Below are 18496 nucleotides of genomic sequence, written 5' to 3'. Positions count from 1 at the left end.
CGGCGATGCCACGCCCAGCGAGAATAGGTCGGGGTCTTACCTTCGCAACGGATACGAAGAAAAATCCTAACGGACGCGTTAGGTACTCGATAAATTTAACTCGGGACTCGACGGAATGGTAAGACCTTAAGCGGCGCCTATCGAAGTTTACACCCGGTATCCCGAAATCATGTCCAGGGACGTGATTTTGAAGTAGGTTTTTGCGGATTGCCACTAGAGCGGTTAACTAGTACCTGATCCGTCGGATGAACTAGCCCCAACTACCAATATCCACTGTACAATATAGAATTTTATGAGAAAGAGTATGAAAGTTAGAGCTTTCGAGTAAAAATAAACAGTGGAGATTTTCCCTGACTCTATGATTCAAGCAAAATCTCGGGGGCTACTGACATAGGCATCCCAAATGGGCCTGCCTAATATAGTACTCGGGGTTTATTGAAGGCCCACTACCCGAAGAATAAGAAGACTCGACAGCCCAAGATGTACTTAAGGAAAAGATAGAGTTGTAATAGGAAGTGTTATTTGTAAATCTGGCGGGATGAGTTAGAAACCGTCCCGGACTATGTAATCCTTGTATAGCACGAATCCCTCGGCTCCACCTATATAAAGGGGGGGTCGGGGGACGAGAAGATCATCGAATCATTGTCCGCAAACCCTAGTTTTCATATTCGTCGAGTACTTTTCGGCTGAAACCTTCGAGATCTACTTGCCCTCTACTTCTAACTAAACCCTAGCCTATAATCCATAGGCATTGACAAGTTAATCCCTTGTCACCGATGGAGTTGAGTCTCGCAAGTAATACAACAGAGAAACAGAAAATTGCAGGTACGTACACCTATGGCCCTAGCTCGATCATTCAATCAGAACATCCAATCCCATCCGATCAGTTCAAATAGAAAAATCAGGGGAGGAGCAGCCCGGAGCTGCGGTCGACGCCAGAGGCCGAGAGCGGCCGGGCCGAGGTCGTTCACCACAGCCATGCTGCGCGCGCGACTTCAGAGGCGGCGAGGGGCCGAGGTTGGTGACCACAGCCACGCTGCACGATCTCTCCCAACAGCAGCGCCTGGCCTCGTACTCACCTCCTTGTTAAGCAGGGTAGTCCCCTAGCCCTAGGAGTGGCGGTGACGGGAAGAGCTCCCCTTCCTTCTCCGCCGATTCAAGATCTTAGAACGGTCCATGATCTCCTGCTAGCACCGGTAGTCAACGTTCACAGACTTTAGACATCGAATCGTTAGTAGGACAATTGCCCGTGCGTTGCCACGGGATAGGAAATGTTATTATAGACAATAAACTGAAATATGTGTCTTAATTTATGTGCTTTCAGATGATTGCTCAACTGTGTTAAGCTTGCTTACATTCCGTATAAATCCATTAGAGCATATCTAACAGGCCCCTTATTTTGCTGCCTTCAAATACGAGTAGAGGGCCCTGTATTCACTTTTCGCCGACCGAAAACTCGTCCGAGCTAGCAGACCCCGTATCCCCACCACGTAAAACAGAATCCTGCAAAATATTCTGTTTTCAGCCGCGGCGCGCGGGTGGCTATGGCGGCGGCGCAGGGAAAACGGTTAGGAATTCTGAAATATCCGCGCGCCCTAGTGAAATGGGATGAGGGGTTGGCCCTGTATTCAGCTCCCGCCCCGTACAAGTAAGGGGGAAGAGCCGCCCCGTAGCCAAAACTGTAAAAAATCGATGCGAGGGCCTATTTTACGGGGTCTGCTAGACGGCCGGGTAGCGCTCAACCCCGCGGCCTCAGCCTTGAGGCGCCCGATGTGGGATGCGCGGCGTGGGATGCTACCATGATGGAGGTGATATTCCGTGCCACGTCGAGCTGCTCAAACCGGTGCACCAAAAGCGCCGCCGCCAGCTCTTTGGGAAAATAGAAGGCCATGGCCGCGCCATCACCAGCACATCCTGGGTCGGCACGTTCAAGGCGTCAACGCCTACATATTTATTACCTTTTCTCATCTGGAAAGAAGAAATGACATGTTTCATCCTGGGTCGGCGCGTTCAAGGCGTCAACGCCTACATATTTAAACTCATCGTTTGAAAAAAGTTGGATCTTGAACCCATGCAATTTATGTTGGACAAAGTTCATTTTCTAAAAATAAATACATTGCCATCTAAAAAGAAATATCAATTTCCAGGTAAGGTCAAGAATCAAGCTGGTAATGAAATGATGAATCTGCACCCATCAAGTCATCAACATTTAAAAAGAATGTAATCAGGCATTGAGTTAGAAACAACAAAATACAACAAAAGACACATTGTATATATCAATGGTGAAGTTTTATCCGGGAAACCCGTTTTGACTCCGCAGCAAAGTTTAGCCTCCCTGAACTGGCATTATTTTATTACTTGCCTGTGACAACTTTTCTTCGATGTCGTGTCTATACAAATATTGCATAGAAGAAAAGAAACGCATTTTAGCCAATCTTAATTAACAATAGCCCAAAATTATATAAATCCATCTAATCAAAGCCAATTGGAGATCTAGGCATGATACCAGGCATGGTTTTAAAGGCGTCGCCTAGGTGTCGCCTAAGCGACGCTTAAGCGTCCGAGCGGTCCAAGACTGGAAGGCGTCGTCGTCGCCTTTGACTTGATCCTAAGGCGTCCAAAGGCGTCGCTGAGGCGTCCCAAGTCGTCGCCTAGGCGTGAAAATCTCCGCCTTCCTCGCTTCTGGACGCCTCGGTCAGGTTGCGCGGGAAACTGTGCGATGGCGGGAGGGAAAACGGAGAGGCGGCGGTCGCTGCGACGGGAGAGCCGGCGGTCAGCGACGGGAGAGCCAGGAGAGCCGGCGGTCACTACGACGGGAGAGGCGGCGGTCAGCGACGGGAGAAGCGGCGGCCACGTGAGAGTCTGAGAGATGAGAGGGAGAGATGCATGAGAGCTGGCGGCGCTAACGAGTGGAGGACGACGTGTGCGCTGTTCCTGGGATCGCTAGGGTTAGGCTTTAGATAGTTAGTTGGGCTTTTTGGGCTGAAAGGGGCTTTTGGGCTGAAAGAGGACGACGTGCTCGTGTGCACGTCCAGCTTCAACTTCAACAGGCATCGCCTTGCAACGCGCCTTAGGCGCCTATGCACTGATCGGCTTGTGACACCCTTATTATAACCATGACATCACACACTCCGATCCACTAACGGAAATCCCAGTAAACATCATTGTCAGTCTTCCTAAGTTCCTAGAAAATAAATTGTTCTGTAGTGGTATAGAGGAGATTTGTTTAAGAGGGGGTTCTAATTTCCAACAGTACCTAATGATTGGGAATGGGTTATAACCACACAGCCTCAGCGAGAGATTTTGATGGCAACTGCATCAAATAAGATTGGCAGTGAAATTCTAACTATGTAGTATAGATAGTTCCAACTTCCATCGACTCCAGAAATGAAGTAGGTCACAACACCTTTGATGAATTTTCACTAATAAGCACAAATCAACAATTTGGTCAACTCAATAATTTCCCATGTTTTCTTTCAAACTGACATCACAACAATTTCAAAATATACACCCGTGCCAAAGTCTGCCAAAAATTAAAATATAGATAGATCTAACGTTTTAGTTACAGATCAAATGAATCACTTTGATAAGCATGAAAGAAATAGCACACGAACAAATAACGGGATCGAGAAGTATGTAGCCAGTGAGATGGAAGTCGAGTGTTGAAGAAAAATACAAGCGGAAAACTTACCAAACCAACTATGTCCACCCCTTCGGCAGTATGGCTGCTGTGCGCATGAGGACATAGAAAATAAGAAAGTCGTCTCTCCTCCTTGATCGCTTCTTAAATCCATAACTTGGGTGCTGAGAAACAATGGAGACCAACGATTCATTTGAATTAAGAAATAGTGGAGGCCAACGGTTACTGCCCAAGATTTGCTCGCCGTCGTCCCTGACTTCCAGATCTCACTGGCTTGGTACAGGGCGGATGTGCTTGAACGGCATCGTGGCGGTGCGATTGCGAGGAGCAGGGCTGGCGGTGCGATTGGGAGAGGCATCTGACTCCAACAGCTCATCTCCGGGGGACATTAGGGGAGAACTTGCGAGGTGGATGTTCTTGTAGAACATGGTGGCGGCACGATTCGGGGATGAAGAAACGGAAGATGAGATCCATCGATGGTAGGGGTTTGTTTCAAGCATTCGGAATACAGCCTGGGGCTTGGCCCATTTGGAGGCGTGAAGGGGCGAGTGCGGACCAGGCGGGTCCGTGCGGGGAGACGAAACTGTTGGTCGTAGGTGGGACGACCAAACGTATTGTGGATGGCAGAATAAGGAACCACTTTAGTCTTTTTAAGAGACTAGGACAATTGCCCGTGCGTTGCCACGGGATAGCAAATTTTATCGTAGACAACAAATTAAAACATATGTCCTAATTTATGTGTGTTCACATGATTTCTTAACTTTGTTAAAACTTGCTTCCATTCCCTATAATGCCATCAATACATGCCTCAAGTTTGAGTCAACATAATTTTCTAACATTTCATACTTGTCAACACGGTCAAAATGTATTATTTATATACTCCCTTTGATCTATATTAGTTGACTCAACTTTGTCTAGATTTGTATGTATCTAATTATTAAGTATCTACTGTAGATGCATTTGTATATAGACAAAATGAAGTCAATTAATTTAAATGAAAAAAAGTACAACAATTTAAGCTAGACATACTAACTTCCAAACCATAATTATCTCCTAGTACAAAGAATTATGTAACTCGAAAATTAATATGGCAGATGATTATGTATTTTGAGATGCTCTAGTAAAGGACGGTTTCTACACTGCCGAAGAAGCCAAACTTCACATCAAAAGTGAATGTACACTTGTGCATCTTTTGAACACCAATCTAGAAATCTGGCTAAGATGTAATTGTTGCTATGCATAGTAAAGGACATTTTCTACACTCTCGAAGAAGCCAAACTTCCACGTCAAAAGTGAATGTACACTTGTGCAGCTTTTGAACACCAATCTAGAAATCTGGCCAAGATGTAATTGTTGCTATGCAATCCAGAAACAGAACACATCATGCTCCTTGTGCTCATATAGGTGCCAACCACAACCTTAGGAATCAGACTAAGTTACATGAAAGAAAATAGAAGATGTATTCATCAGTAAAGAAAAACACAATAATTAAATACGAAATAGAAGGCAAAAATAATTGACACTTTCTAAAACTCTCACCATCATCGTCATTAGTCATTACATCCAAGTCTGAAAATCAAACCCAATAATCAGTGATGCAAAATTTCATGAGCCGCAGACCGGATGTTATAGTTGCTTCATATTTCGTCTAGGCTACACAAGTGACCTCTGGGATCCAACTTGGAAAGAATAAACTTCATAATACAGGCTGAGGAGAGAACAGTTTTGGAACCTGAATTTTAAAATTCCTATATGCCCAGGCAGCAAGCCAGCGTCAAAAACAAGAGGAAGTTCAGCTAACAGTAGAAGAACTACAGAACACAGTGCAGATTCTGTTACCTTCTGACAAGTCCAAATGCCCAACATCCCATGACGAGCAGATCAGCCTTTTTAAGTATGCGGGGAAGAAACTACCGATGGGCATATATATATAACATATACTTTTAGTATTCTCATGGACAATGTATATATTCTTCTTCTCCTCAATTCTTATCATGCACATCAAGTAGCAGCGGTCTTTTTCTTTCTTCTTTCACATGTCCTAATCAGTGTTAGAACACTGTTGGTGCAACAAGGCTCCACAACTATGAGTTCAATTATCTGTGCGTATTTATATATATATATATGATGTATGGTGCTTGGGCACCATGGTGCCCCAATTGAGCTTCCTATATATATATATATATATATATATATATATATATATATATATATAATACAATTTATACACGAAATAACTATAAATTAAGAAATTATTTGGTATTCAGCATACTTCCATCATAAAATCACCGTCTCTAGGCTTAAGATATTTACACACTTGTAGACCCACGATCACAAAACATCCATGATATGAACCTTATGCAGACATGCTCAATGATAAATCAGATTGACCTACTCAATGATAAATCAACTTGACCTAAGCTTAAAATTAGTACCAAAAAGAATCGCATGGGATATATTACTTAATAAGTAGTGTTGGTAATCATCGGACCGACAAAAGGCTAATTTATACGAAGTCAATATTACATGAAGTTGTTAACCATCCACTGATGGATGTTCTCTAGCTAATCATTTAGATATCGTCATCAGCTAGCTCGAAGCTATTACATGAAGTTGTTAACCATCTATTGATTTTGATCTATCTAGAGAATTTGCAATTACAGAGGATTGCAAACCTGGATGGGCATTTCACCACTCCATTGTCATGAAGCCATAACAAGAAGTTTTAATTGTACTGAGAAAAACATAACAAAGCAAATCCTACATGATATGGCACTTCGGTCGGTGCATTTGAGTACTGATCATCGCAAAATAAGATGTGTCCTAGAACATCTAGCGATAACAAGAACAACTAACTCAAAGAACCAAAATAAACCAGTAACCTTCACCTGCTTGTTGGTGTCATGTGGAAATCGTTTTTATAGAAAATGAGGTCAGAATAGCTCCCGTCAATTACCGAAGCCTTGGCTTGTCGGTCATAAACAGTCATGTGACAAGCAAAATCATCTAGCAGCAGCAAACATGCACATGGAGTCTAAACTCTGAATAGCCTTGTTCTTCCGACCTGTAATCCACTAACATTGCACATGTGGCTTGGTACTCTCTGAGCCTCTCAAACATTGTACTCTTCTCATTGCATCATACCAAACTAAGGTATCACTTCTTCAGTTCTTCTCTCCTATATTTCTGAGACATAACCTTCCCTAGTTCCCTATTATTGGAATTCGCAGTTCAGAAAAGATTATTAGTATATCACACAGGTGCAATGAACACAAAGGTGCAATGCACGTCTACCAAATGGTAGTTTTCAAGAATGTGCTTTTACCATAAAATATTTTTTTGGCAACAATGTGAAGTCAATGAATATATATAAACATGGAAATATCAGTTCAAATGACCAAACAAGAATATACTCATACATCGGTCAGCCCAATATATCCAAAGCTTCCTTGAAAAATGGCATGATGGCTTTTCATGAAACTCCAGCAAAGCCTACTTTTTGATTCATCGTGTATAGTTTGGGACATCAAGATATGCTGAATTTGGAGATATAAATGTGCGGCATAATGAAGTAACAGCATAATGAAATGGATATTCTAAATGTTGAACCCTTACTTTTCTAAACTGCCCTCACTTTTCTAAATTGAAGAAACATGTAACCACCGTCTTCAGCGAAACGATGACAGAGAAAGTAACCGGTCTTACACACAACCTGTCTTTAGAACTGACATGAAGAGAAAAGTTATTTGTTGATATTTATATTATCATGTAACTATCCAACAAGGAGTTATCCTAATATTTTTGGTCCAGTTAAATCCTGCACTTCTTTATATCAGTTAACTCATACTTTATGACATGCCCAAAATACTATGGCACAATATTAGCTAACTTGTAATATTTTGTTTTCAGTTTCCCCACATATCCCCTTGCCATTCTAAAAAAAGTTTTAAAACCACACGATAATTGTTTGTAACAAAAGATTCTACATAGTATTGACAAACATGGAGTTAGAAATAGCAGCTTAAACAAGTGACTGTAGCGATTCCACAAATTCATTCATATGATGACTACTCAGGATCCATGACATAAGTGGATTAGACATATGCATGTCGATAGTGGAATGTTTTGTAAATAAGAAAAAAATAAAACCATCACCTGCATAGCCGCATATGGAAAAACAGAGAACAAAATTTAGCCATGAAGCCTGAAGGCATCATAGGGAAGATTATATAAAATAATCTGATCCAACAAATTAAACATCCTCTGTTTTACCATCCACAATGCTCAGGCCCATCTGTGCGTGCAAGACAGGCTATATTACAGGCATCGACTAACAATGCCTCTGTTTTACCATCCACAAGCCATCATCTTCTTCTATTAGCCAAAGAAATCCAGGAGCCACCAGCACAACTCACTGTGATTCCTCATCCGCTTTGGGGTTTATCCAAGGGGCCCAATAACGATTGAAGCTCCTTCCAAACAAAATTTGAGTGAGGGCACTCCCAGAACCAATGCGCCAGACTTTCATCACGCCCACATGCAACACAAACACATCAGGTTTTATTTTCCTTCGGTGTAGTTCAGACCCAACAGTCAGGCCATTTTCCACTAATCTCCAAGCATGTTGAGTAGAACTGATATTGAGCAGTTAACAAAAAATTTCTACTAACTAAATAAGCAATGACTATTAGCACTAATGCACCACAAATCACAATGCTATGATATTACACAGTAATCCACTGACTGGTTAGTCATGACATAATACAAATGTTGAGCAAGCATTGCTTAATTGTACGACTTTGATAACTGCAACAATTATTGTAATTTTTAGTGGTTTTCTCCTCTAGATTACATGTGCAACTGAATACCTTATGAGTGTAAGGAATCTCATCCCACAAGCAAAAAGATCTGACGTAGAGAGAAGCATATACGCTTACACAATACCTCTAGGATAAATTCCAAATATCTCTCACACACATTTGAGGCGAAACGGGGGTCACTGCTAGCACTGCAAGATAAACTTTAGTTATCTTACTTCAGAGCTATATTATTATCATATTCGTGAGACCACGGAAATTTCTTTTTTCTCAACCATATATATTACTTTAGTCTCGGAGGATGCCAGATGTACTCTTGTGGAAGTGTATAGTCTGCATTCACACTTTTTCTTAAAGATCATGCATTCCACAATGTTTATTATTGCTTTCAGGTTTGCATTAGCCATTGTGTGCACCCATTCTATATTTTAGTTAATGAATCAATTTGCTTCATTTTTCTAATGGAAAGAACTATTGCTGGCTACTTTCCAAAAAGTGATATTGTGGGTGTGATCATTTACTATCTTTGTATATAACTTCAGAAGGAAATCTAGAACGACATACTCGTCGTGGTGAGTTCCAGGTAGTATATACCTCAGTGTACCTGATTGTGGGTTAGAAGTGGCAGAAGAGGAATGTTGAACCCTCATTAAAAGTACATATATCCTTGGTGGGGTCTTGGCCTTGCACCATCCTATTAATGCTGGTTGCCGAAAAAGGAGCAGTTGTGCAGTTTAAACGTCCATGTGTATTCACTGGACACGCGTGCTTGTGAAGTTACATAACTGATTACTTTGTAGCAGTGCACGGGTATTTAGCTAGTCTATACATAAATCACAGTACCAACATCCATGGTGGTTTTATATCTTTGATTAATGTTCAGACCAACAAAGTACTCCCTGTTAGAACATTCATCTATCTACAAAGTAAATACATATAAAGCCCGCTGTATTGTCCCTGAAACTTCGATATTATTATGAATTTCAGATAAATAACATGTCACACTGTTTCAAGGACAAAATATGTGAAACCACTGAATCTGAAGTTCTAAACCCCATGCCAATCTAGAAAAGATAAATCTCAATGTAATAAAATAAAAATAAAAGGTAAAGAACACACTGGTACGTACATATGAAACTTACTGATACCCTGCGCTTCATCTAGAAAAATGTAGATCACACCACGCAGGCGCACAGGGCATCGCTTTACCCAGCCCACAGTTTACAAAGCAACTAATTTCTGCGGTTAATGCCCAATGATGATTTCCAATAGAAGATGGTGAAAAACATTAGCCTTGTATGATACAACTAACAAAGATCCCACGGGAGTTGACGTACATCGCTCAGTCTAGGATTCCAATTGTTGGATCCAACCGTAAATATTAGATGCGGTGCAAAATGGCTCCTATTTACATCAGGAATGATGTGAAGCCAAGGGCTGGAAGGTCTCACCGGCGGTCTTGTTCTCGACGAGCACGCCGGGGCCGAGGCGATGTTGTGTAAGAGGAGAACGCATGGAAGTAGGGCGCCGGATCGCCCGGCCACCGGCCCCAGGCAAGCTCCTGCCCGCGTCAGGCGGTGGGCTCTTCCCCTGCGTGGACGGATGACGGCCGGATCCAAGCGATGGAGAGCGGATCCGCACGGTGGAGACGGTGACGACCGAGGAAGAGTTGATCACCGGAGATCCGGCGGCGGGTTAGGATGCGATGGAGGAGGGCAGGGATACGCGGGGGAGAGGAGAGAGAGGGTTGGGTGCGGGAAGGGTGGGAGCGGGCGGTGTGCTGATTGTGCTGGGCAGTTTTGACGACGCGTCGCCAGGCGTAGTTTGCGGACGAAGGACCAGACGCGACGACGAAAGGGTAAGACGTATTGGCAGAATAAGGAACATGTTCCTCCTTTTTAAGTAGTGTAGATGTAGATGTAGATAGAGATTTTCACTTGGCGGTGGCATACCCTGTAATATATTACGGGTTTTTTTTTTTGTTTTTTTTACATACGCCGAATCGATCTTTCTTTGCTGGTTTTCTTGGTCTAGGCAACTTTTCTACAGCGGGGTCGCTAGGTGCCTAGGTGGCACCATCGCCGTTGGTTTTCTGGGAGGGTTTGCTCCCGGTTTTTTCCCACGTACCAAGATTGGAAGCGCGAACGATCTGGCAGGAGCGGTTCTTTTAACGTACCAATCGGTTTATTTGACGGACGAAAATTTGTTGACCTACCAACACCACCGATTCGTAACTTATTAGTAGAGATAAATACCAACGAAGGTTGTCCCATAATTTTAATTTCCATTCAAGTAGCCAGTCAACATCGGCAAGAGTTCCAACACCAATATGTCAGGAAATAACAATCGATCAGCCTTGTCGACGTTGATGGAAAGCCGAGAATACGAATCACTATTGTCGAGGACGTAGCAACCGGGACAAAAACTGCAAGGATAATCCTCCTCGCGAAAAGATCCAACATCGATCTGACGAAGCAAGATCTAAACACCTATACCTAGATAATTGTAATCTTTCAACACCGTCATTGACGTGGGTAGGAGATCTCGTCGTCGAACGTAAGGCCGAAGATCACTAATCGCAGACGATGCCATCTCTATTGCATAGATCGGGTGAAAAGACTACTAAAAAGACTATTTTTTATTAAAAACTCCACGCATAGATCGGGTTCCCCACTCCTCCCGACGCCGGCGAAGCCGGCTAGAGGAGGGGAAACCGATCTATGGAGGAGGTTGAAGTGGAGGCGGCTAGAGGAGGCGACGAGAGGAAGAGTTGTAGCTCATTTATATGTTAATCTTGTTAGTATGTATTGTTAGTTGTTAATCTTGTCAATAATAGGCTATCAATCACGAAGCCTATATTTCAAAGATACAAGTATTACTGTGATTTTTTTTTTTTGGGAAAGAACACTAAATATGAATGTGTGATCATAATCTCACAGATACTACAATCAATTCAATGGAACAATCGATCAAATTGATAAACAAAAGCAGGCAGCCTGAAGAATAAAAATGATTACAATCTTCCAACAAGTTTTATTACAATATAAGGGCACACGGAAACGATAAAAGGATAATTCACTGGCTGGGCGAAAGCACCATCAGTGCAAACTAATGCCCATCGCCCAGGCCTTATTACAACCATAAATAAGAGTATTATCGTCATCTCACTTTGACAAAGGAGAAGAAACAGTTCGACAACATAAGGTAGCATGAATCGAACGCTCCGAATTTGGCCGAGGAAAAAGCAGAGGTCCCAGTTGAACGAAGCAAACAAACATTGGCCATCACAAGAAACGGAGACTGACAGCATCTTGGTGCAGAGGCCGAGAGTAAAGCTTCCATCATCTAAGAAAAAACAATTATGGTAAGTATGCGGGATAATATACAGAGTGGCGACGAAAAAACTGAAACATACCAATGAAAACAAGTGGCGAGGAGGCTAGTGGCATTCTTCGATTTCAGTACCATTTATGGTTTCACCAACCCTGGTGTTGGACAGCAACAGCTCACGGTCTCCATTGACAGAAGGCTCGACAAGATTGCCTTGGTTGGAAGCTTTTTTAGTTTCAGTACCAGTTTTTGTTTCATGAACCCTGCTGTTGGATAGGAAAACCTCATTGTTTCCGTTGACACACAGTCTGATCAAATTATCATGTCTGGAAGCCTCTTCTCTCACGGCAGCAACTGCTTTTGTGACACCACCACTGCTTGCATATTCTGAAGAGTACTGGATGATAATCATCTCAAGACTGTCGAGGTTGATGAGACCTGAAGGAAATTTATCAGCTGGGCAAGCATAGAGCTTCAGGTGGAGTTGTTTCAGTCTTGGCATAGCTCCCAGCTCAAAGGTGATCCATGGCACACGGCAGTCGAAACTGAATATCTCGAGGCTCATAAAACCTTTGTTACATGTTTCTTCCAGTGGAGGCAAATCAGTGCATGTGCTGGAGTGCAACCTGATGGGGATGGTTACTTCTTTCTTCCAGGGGACGCAAATCAGTGTAAGTGCGAGAGTGCTCAGGACCGGCAGACCTCCAAGTATCTTCAGATCATCTCGGTCTAGCTTACAGACTCTGACATATAGCTGCTTCAGAGTGGTAAGTTGTTCAAGCCACCGCGGAACTTTCACAAATCTTCCTGCCACTTTCAGCCTCTCAAGTAGAGGAAATTTGGTGGATACAGGAAGTTCGTCGCTCGGATTGTAGTCACCATGAAGTATTAGGGATACAAGATTCTCGTACTTGCTTATGGAAGACAGTAACTTATTATTCTTGTCCTTGTCAGCAGGATGATCATGCAACACTACTTTAAACTCTCTTACTCCTGCAAGCTCACTTGTCTCGTCCATGGCACTTCCCGGCCCTTCTCTTGAATCAACAGTATCAAGCACATTTAATGATTTCCACTGGTCAGTTCCCATAGGCAACTTTACTTCTCGGGGGGAACTACTATTACCATAATAAAGATGTGCTAGTTTGGGAAGCTGAAAAATTTCCATTTGCAGACCTATCACTTGTGTCTGCCTTACATCCAGAGTCTCCAGATCTTGCAGTTCCCCTATTTCTGGTGGGAGATTACTGATTTCGGTCTGTCTTATATCCAGAGTCTTCAGCTTTTGCAGTTTCCGAATTACTGGAGGGATAACAGTGACTTGAGTATGCTTGAGACTCAAGTACCTGAGATCGATCATGCAGCATATATGACCCATGGCAGAGTTGTCCAGATCTCTGCAGCCATCTAGATCCAATACCCGTAGACTCCACAAACTAGTATTTACATAGAACTTTACAGGGCCAACAACAGTTATCGAACGAATATATCTATGCATCCTTGATGTGTAAACTGAATGTTCTGAACAAGAACATTGGATGGACAGGCGTAAAGACATTGCATATTCCCTTGAAGTACAACTATCAGAAAAGACAGTAGCAAAATTGTCTTCTTGTGATAACCTCCAAAGAACATTGTGCATCATATAATTAACTTCATATATCTCTTCCCCCAGATTACCAGATTCAACCAGCTGAATGAAATTCCTGCCGATGAGCTCGTCAAAGTACCAGCTTGCTAATTCTTCATCACTACACCCTCCATATTTATCAATAAATCCTTCCGCAATCCATTTCCTAACCATAGTAGCCCTATGAATCATTTGAGTCTTAGCTTGTACAACTAAGTGCAGCAAACAATTCTTCAGAGAGCAGGGAAGATGGCTGTAGGGAAGTAATAGAATTTGTATCAATTCTCCAAAATCTAGATTATGATCAGATTCAAAATCTACAAAACTTGCCATCTGCTTCCAAGCACAATATACAGAATTCAGCATCTCCTCCCATGGCTTTGTTGCAGTTACTCTGGTAGCAAGTACCAAAGCAATACTTATTATTGCTGAAGGTCTACCACCGCACATTTTCAAGATTTGATTTAAAGCGTCCATAGGTGCATGAGGGAAACTAGACTCACAGACACAGAAATGCTTTAGAAACAACTTCCTGGAATCAAGGTATCCAAGACTCTTAATTTCATAGACCGAATCATCCAAGAGTGGCAAACCCATCTTATTAATCGTATCAATGCGAAATGTACTAATTATTCTGCTTCCGTAAACATCATTTTCCAAGATACTTAAGATGTCCCTGAACTGAGTCGCGTCCAATGTATCATCAATTACAATAAGGTACCTATCAAAGTTTGACAATGAAAAGTAAAATTAGAGTAGTGCTCATGATATTAATATTTTGTATCATCAGTATAAAATTACAAAATTACAGAAGTAAGAAGAGTTATACCAGGTGTTTCAGAGAGAAATGGTGATATGTATGGTGCACGCCACTAGGAAACAAAGTCGCATGAAACGAATTTTGTAGCTAACAATGACAAACGAAACCAGGATACCACACATTTTTTTTGTTTCAATTTTGCAAAACTAATGTTGTTAATTTTTTCAGAAGGCAATCATGCAAGCCCACATGAAGGATGAAGCGCACTAGCATTTATAGATTACTACAGCAAACGAGGACTGTCAACCTATGTGTATATGGAAAGCTCTATAAATATCATGCCATCTGCAAAATCGATGTCTATTAAGAAAATAGAGGCCACCTGTGCGCCAACTGATGTGAGCCAAGTGATGCACACAACTGTATCTTACAAAACTAAACTAAAGAGGGAAACACATTGCACCGTCAATTAACAAGTATTAGAATATTACAACGAAAAAATATATACATTGTATCATTTTGATTCATTACTAAAGTTCCTGCTACCTAAAAAAAACTAAGAAACTTTAGGAGAATTACAGCAACTTTGGATTGTTCAATCTTATCACTTGAAAGGTACAGATTACCAAGATGATCTATTGCCGCCTAGGAGGTCGTGATATGTCACTTGTACTTCTAAATAGATATTAATATCTTTCATATCAGCACATATTTGAAAATTGACGATTGATAATACAAAAACTATATCGACACAAATTTCTACCATAAAGGAGATTGAAAAATGAAATATAATACTTTCGCCGATCCATAAGAAGTGTCGTGATTTTAGTTCAAATTTGAACTAAAACCACAACACTTATTATGGATCGGAGTGAGTACATAATGATGAAAGTGCATGGCATTGCGCTAAATTTTTATGAGATCGAACTACATATGTGACATGACAATATATTATAGCGTGTCACAATTTGAACAATTTGAGTTAACCCCGGCCCGGATCCTACTTGAGATCTTCATTGACAGCTAATGCCAGCGGTGTTTCCAGGTTGAAAGTACCACGCCAAAGAAGACGGTCATGATTGCCCCCACAGAAAATAAAAAGGAGAGAGCAATGATTTTTGTGGTGTGATTTTCTGATGTAAAATAGAGTCAAAGTAGTTGGAATGAGATAAATCTAGTGAGTATAAATTCCTAACATTTTTTGGATAGAAGCTGGTAAGTTCCAATGTGATATTAATTAGGAATATATAGAAATTAATGAGCTAGATCGATTTAGGTGCACGTACTTCCTAAAAGGGAAGTACAAGCATTTTGAAAAAGCTCATAAGAAAAACATGATCATATATATATGTCGATGCGCACCTCTTGTTTTGAAGAAATTGTTTAATTCCATCAATAATCTTGCCATAACCAAATGCAGTTTTCTTGATGCCCATATGATTTTCCACGTCAAGTTGAGAGAGCATCTCCCTAAAAAATGCATCTTTCAGGGCATCCTTTTGGAAGTCATCGGGCTCCTGAGCAGGGGCCCTAACAAAAGCCCCACAATCGAATTGCGGTTTAAGCTGATTGTACACAATTCGGGCAAGAGTCGTCTTCCCCGATCCTCCAATACCGACAATGGAGACGATTCTCATTTTTTCCTCTGGCAAGCCATCTCCCGCCGCCAACATCTTGATCAACTCATCCCTTGGCCCGTCAATGCCGACGAGATCTGTCTCTTCCTCCTGTTTGTACAGGGCCCGTGTGTAGGAGCCTTCCTTGAGAAGCAACGACATTAGCGATAAAGCACGCTCTGTGATCTTTTTGATTCTGGCATCTGCCATCTCAGGAGGACTGCTGGTGTTCTCAGCGGCGGGGGCAGGCTCGTCAGCTGGCACCAACAAGGAGTCGACGAGGTTCTCTGCATCATAGAACAGCTTCTTGGTGTGGCATAACCAGAGACTCTTCTCCACTTCCAGATCCCTCAACTTCACATCCCCTATAATGCTCGAATTCGCTAGCAAGAGCTTCAGCTGTTCCTCCATAGACTCGAGTTCCACCTTGGTGCCAGCGGGCATGCTGCACTCCTCATTCAGGAGCTTGCCCAGCTTGGGGAAGAGGGAGCCCCTGTACTCCGCCGCGGCAACCATGCTCGGTCGCTGACCTGCCATGATCTGTTGGCTCCCCTGCCCTCCTCTTGCCGTTGACCTTGATGCAGTGAAGAAATCACATGGAAGGAAGGCGACAGAGTTGATCACATTCACAACAACGGGGAAAGAGAATCACGGACCGGGAAGGAGCAACGGAGGTCGCCCGGCAAGAGCCCGACGGATTGTTGCCGGCTTGCCGCGAAGCACGGCGAGGGCGTTGACCACGGCGGGAGCCAGGGCAACAAGACGCTCGCAGCTGCAGTCGGCCTCGGGGAAGATGATGGCGGCGGCAGCTGCTGAGTGTGATGTGAGAGAACCGACGGACGGATGGTTGCCGGAAGCAGAGAGGCGATGGCGTGGTGGTGTGGTGTGGGAGATTCGCGGGCACATGCGACGATGGAGATGGAAGGTGGGAGGTAGGCGACGGCGGGGGCAGAATCTGGGGAGTCCTATGCTTATGCATAAACAGGGTGTTTGACAAATTAAGGAAGGGGAATGGGAGTTTGGTGGTGGAAATTGTAGGAGGATCATTAGACTAGTCACAAATAAGTATCATAGACTCACTAGTATTTTATGATACTACCCCTCTAATACATAGTATCACAAGGTAATACTATAGTAACATCATATTTAATGTTTTATAGAATCTAAATACAAATATGTGTACATGATGCATTTGCTAACAAGTTTTTTAGGTTTACGTGTTATAATATCGTATCTACTTATGATACTACTATCACCTTTCTTCTCATTAATTATTAGAAAATCCTATGGATGTCAGAGGTAAGATCATCTACGGAGTACTAACCTTTCTACCGGACCGAGAGAAAAATTCATGGCTCCAGCCTCTATAGAAACGCAGCGACGCTGCTCCAGAGACGCCAACGCAATCGCCAATCTTTTCCAGCTGCAAAACTCGCCCCTAACCCCAGTAACCTATCTAGGAAACTAAGGGCTTCTTTGATTTATATAATTTTTTCATAGAAATTATGTAGGATTTGAATACTATGGATAATTTTCTGCATAATTTCAACAAACCACTAGGATTTTTTTGGGATTTCAGATAATTTTCTCCGATCTTCTAAAATATACTGGAAGTAAAAAAAACAAATCCCAACCGAAGGCACAATTTGTTTAGGATGCCTAAAATTGTCCCACTCACAGACAACTATGTGCTAGCACAAATAAAAAATACTACAACCTAGCTAACAATTTGCACCACGGGACAACATAAACTGAAACAAGTGGCCGGGAATCAAGCCAGCTTTGGTATCCTAAGCAAAGTCCATCTATTATATTCAGTCAACTCTAATGATGTGTCCATTATGATCTGTACAAGTAAGAGCAAGTTGTTTCGGATGCGTAAAACAAATGCCGCCCGTAGGCATTCATGTGCGAGTACAGACAAAAAAGTGGCTCTGACTAACTGGCAGTTTGATCAATCGTCGATGTAGGGTTTAATTGTTTCAGTGTACTCAGAGTATCTTCCCTAAATAAGTGTTGGTAGGTGCACCGGTACAGTCCTATGAAGGGTGTTGACATATCATCTTCTGTTTGGGTAATGGGCGCCCACACCGGTGTCCTTCAAACTGACGGCTCTTATAATTTTGTTAATATTTTTCGATAAAGGGAATATATTAATATCAAAAAGATATCAATTACACCCAGCCTCTGCAATAACGCACCACCCTAATGGCACTACGGATGCACACAGCCAAAAAAAGGAAAAGAAAACTAAGAAATAAAAGTCCCGCTACAATATCTCGGGCCTAACAACAACAATACATCCACCGCCAAGACAACACCCGAAGTACGGACTCTCCAAAAACGACGCCTCCAAGAAGGGAACAGTGCTCTAACACCGTCGTCGCCCGATCAACGATCTTAGGTTTTCACCCCGAAGATAGTCCCCACTCTCAAAACAATGCCTCCAACAAGGTCATTGCCGGGCACAACCAGCTAAGGCCGGACCTTGGGATTTCACCCCGAAAGGTAGGACTCCGAAACTTCACATATGTTGTCGCCCCCACTATCATACCGCTGTTGTGAGGCCCGGAACACCAAGCAAGTCCCTCAACAACGCGAAGACTTGAACCTCCCTTAGCTAGTCCTCCCTCCGGCCTTCATGTACTTCTCTTCTTCCGACTTTCATCATGGATCCATAGTCACTTGATGTCAACACAGAAA

At 42.5% G+C, this 18496-nt stretch overlaps 1 protein-coding gene across 1 annotated transcript; it reads right to left on the bottom strand.

Annotated features, from left to right (window-relative positions):
* Positions 1–11519: 11519 nt before the first annotated feature.
* Positions 11520–16460, bottom strand: LOC124689469 (disease resistance protein PIK5-NP-like). Its single transcript, XM_047222994.1, has 3 exons — positions 15540–16460; positions 11873–14138; positions 11520–11802 (listed from the first exon to the last, which is right to left on the bottom strand). Exons 1-2 carry the CDS (start codon positions 16328–16330, stop codon positions 11897–11899), a joined length of 3033 nt encoding a protein of 1010 aa, XP_047078950.1. The 5' UTR covers positions 16331–16460; the 3' UTR covers positions 11520–11802; positions 11873–11896.
* Positions 16461–18496: the final 2036 nt, after the last annotated feature.

The sequence above is a fragment of the Lolium rigidum genome, chromosome 2, assembly GCF_022539505.1.
Source record: "Lolium rigidum isolate FL_2022 chromosome 2, APGP_CSIRO_Lrig_0.1, whole genome shotgun sequence".
Taxonomy (NCBI): domain Eukaryota; kingdom Viridiplantae; phylum Streptophyta; class Magnoliopsida; order Poales; family Poaceae; genus Lolium; species Lolium rigidum.
Note: the sequence above shows the minus strand (reverse complement) of the source record. Positions and strands in the feature narration are given on the sequence as shown.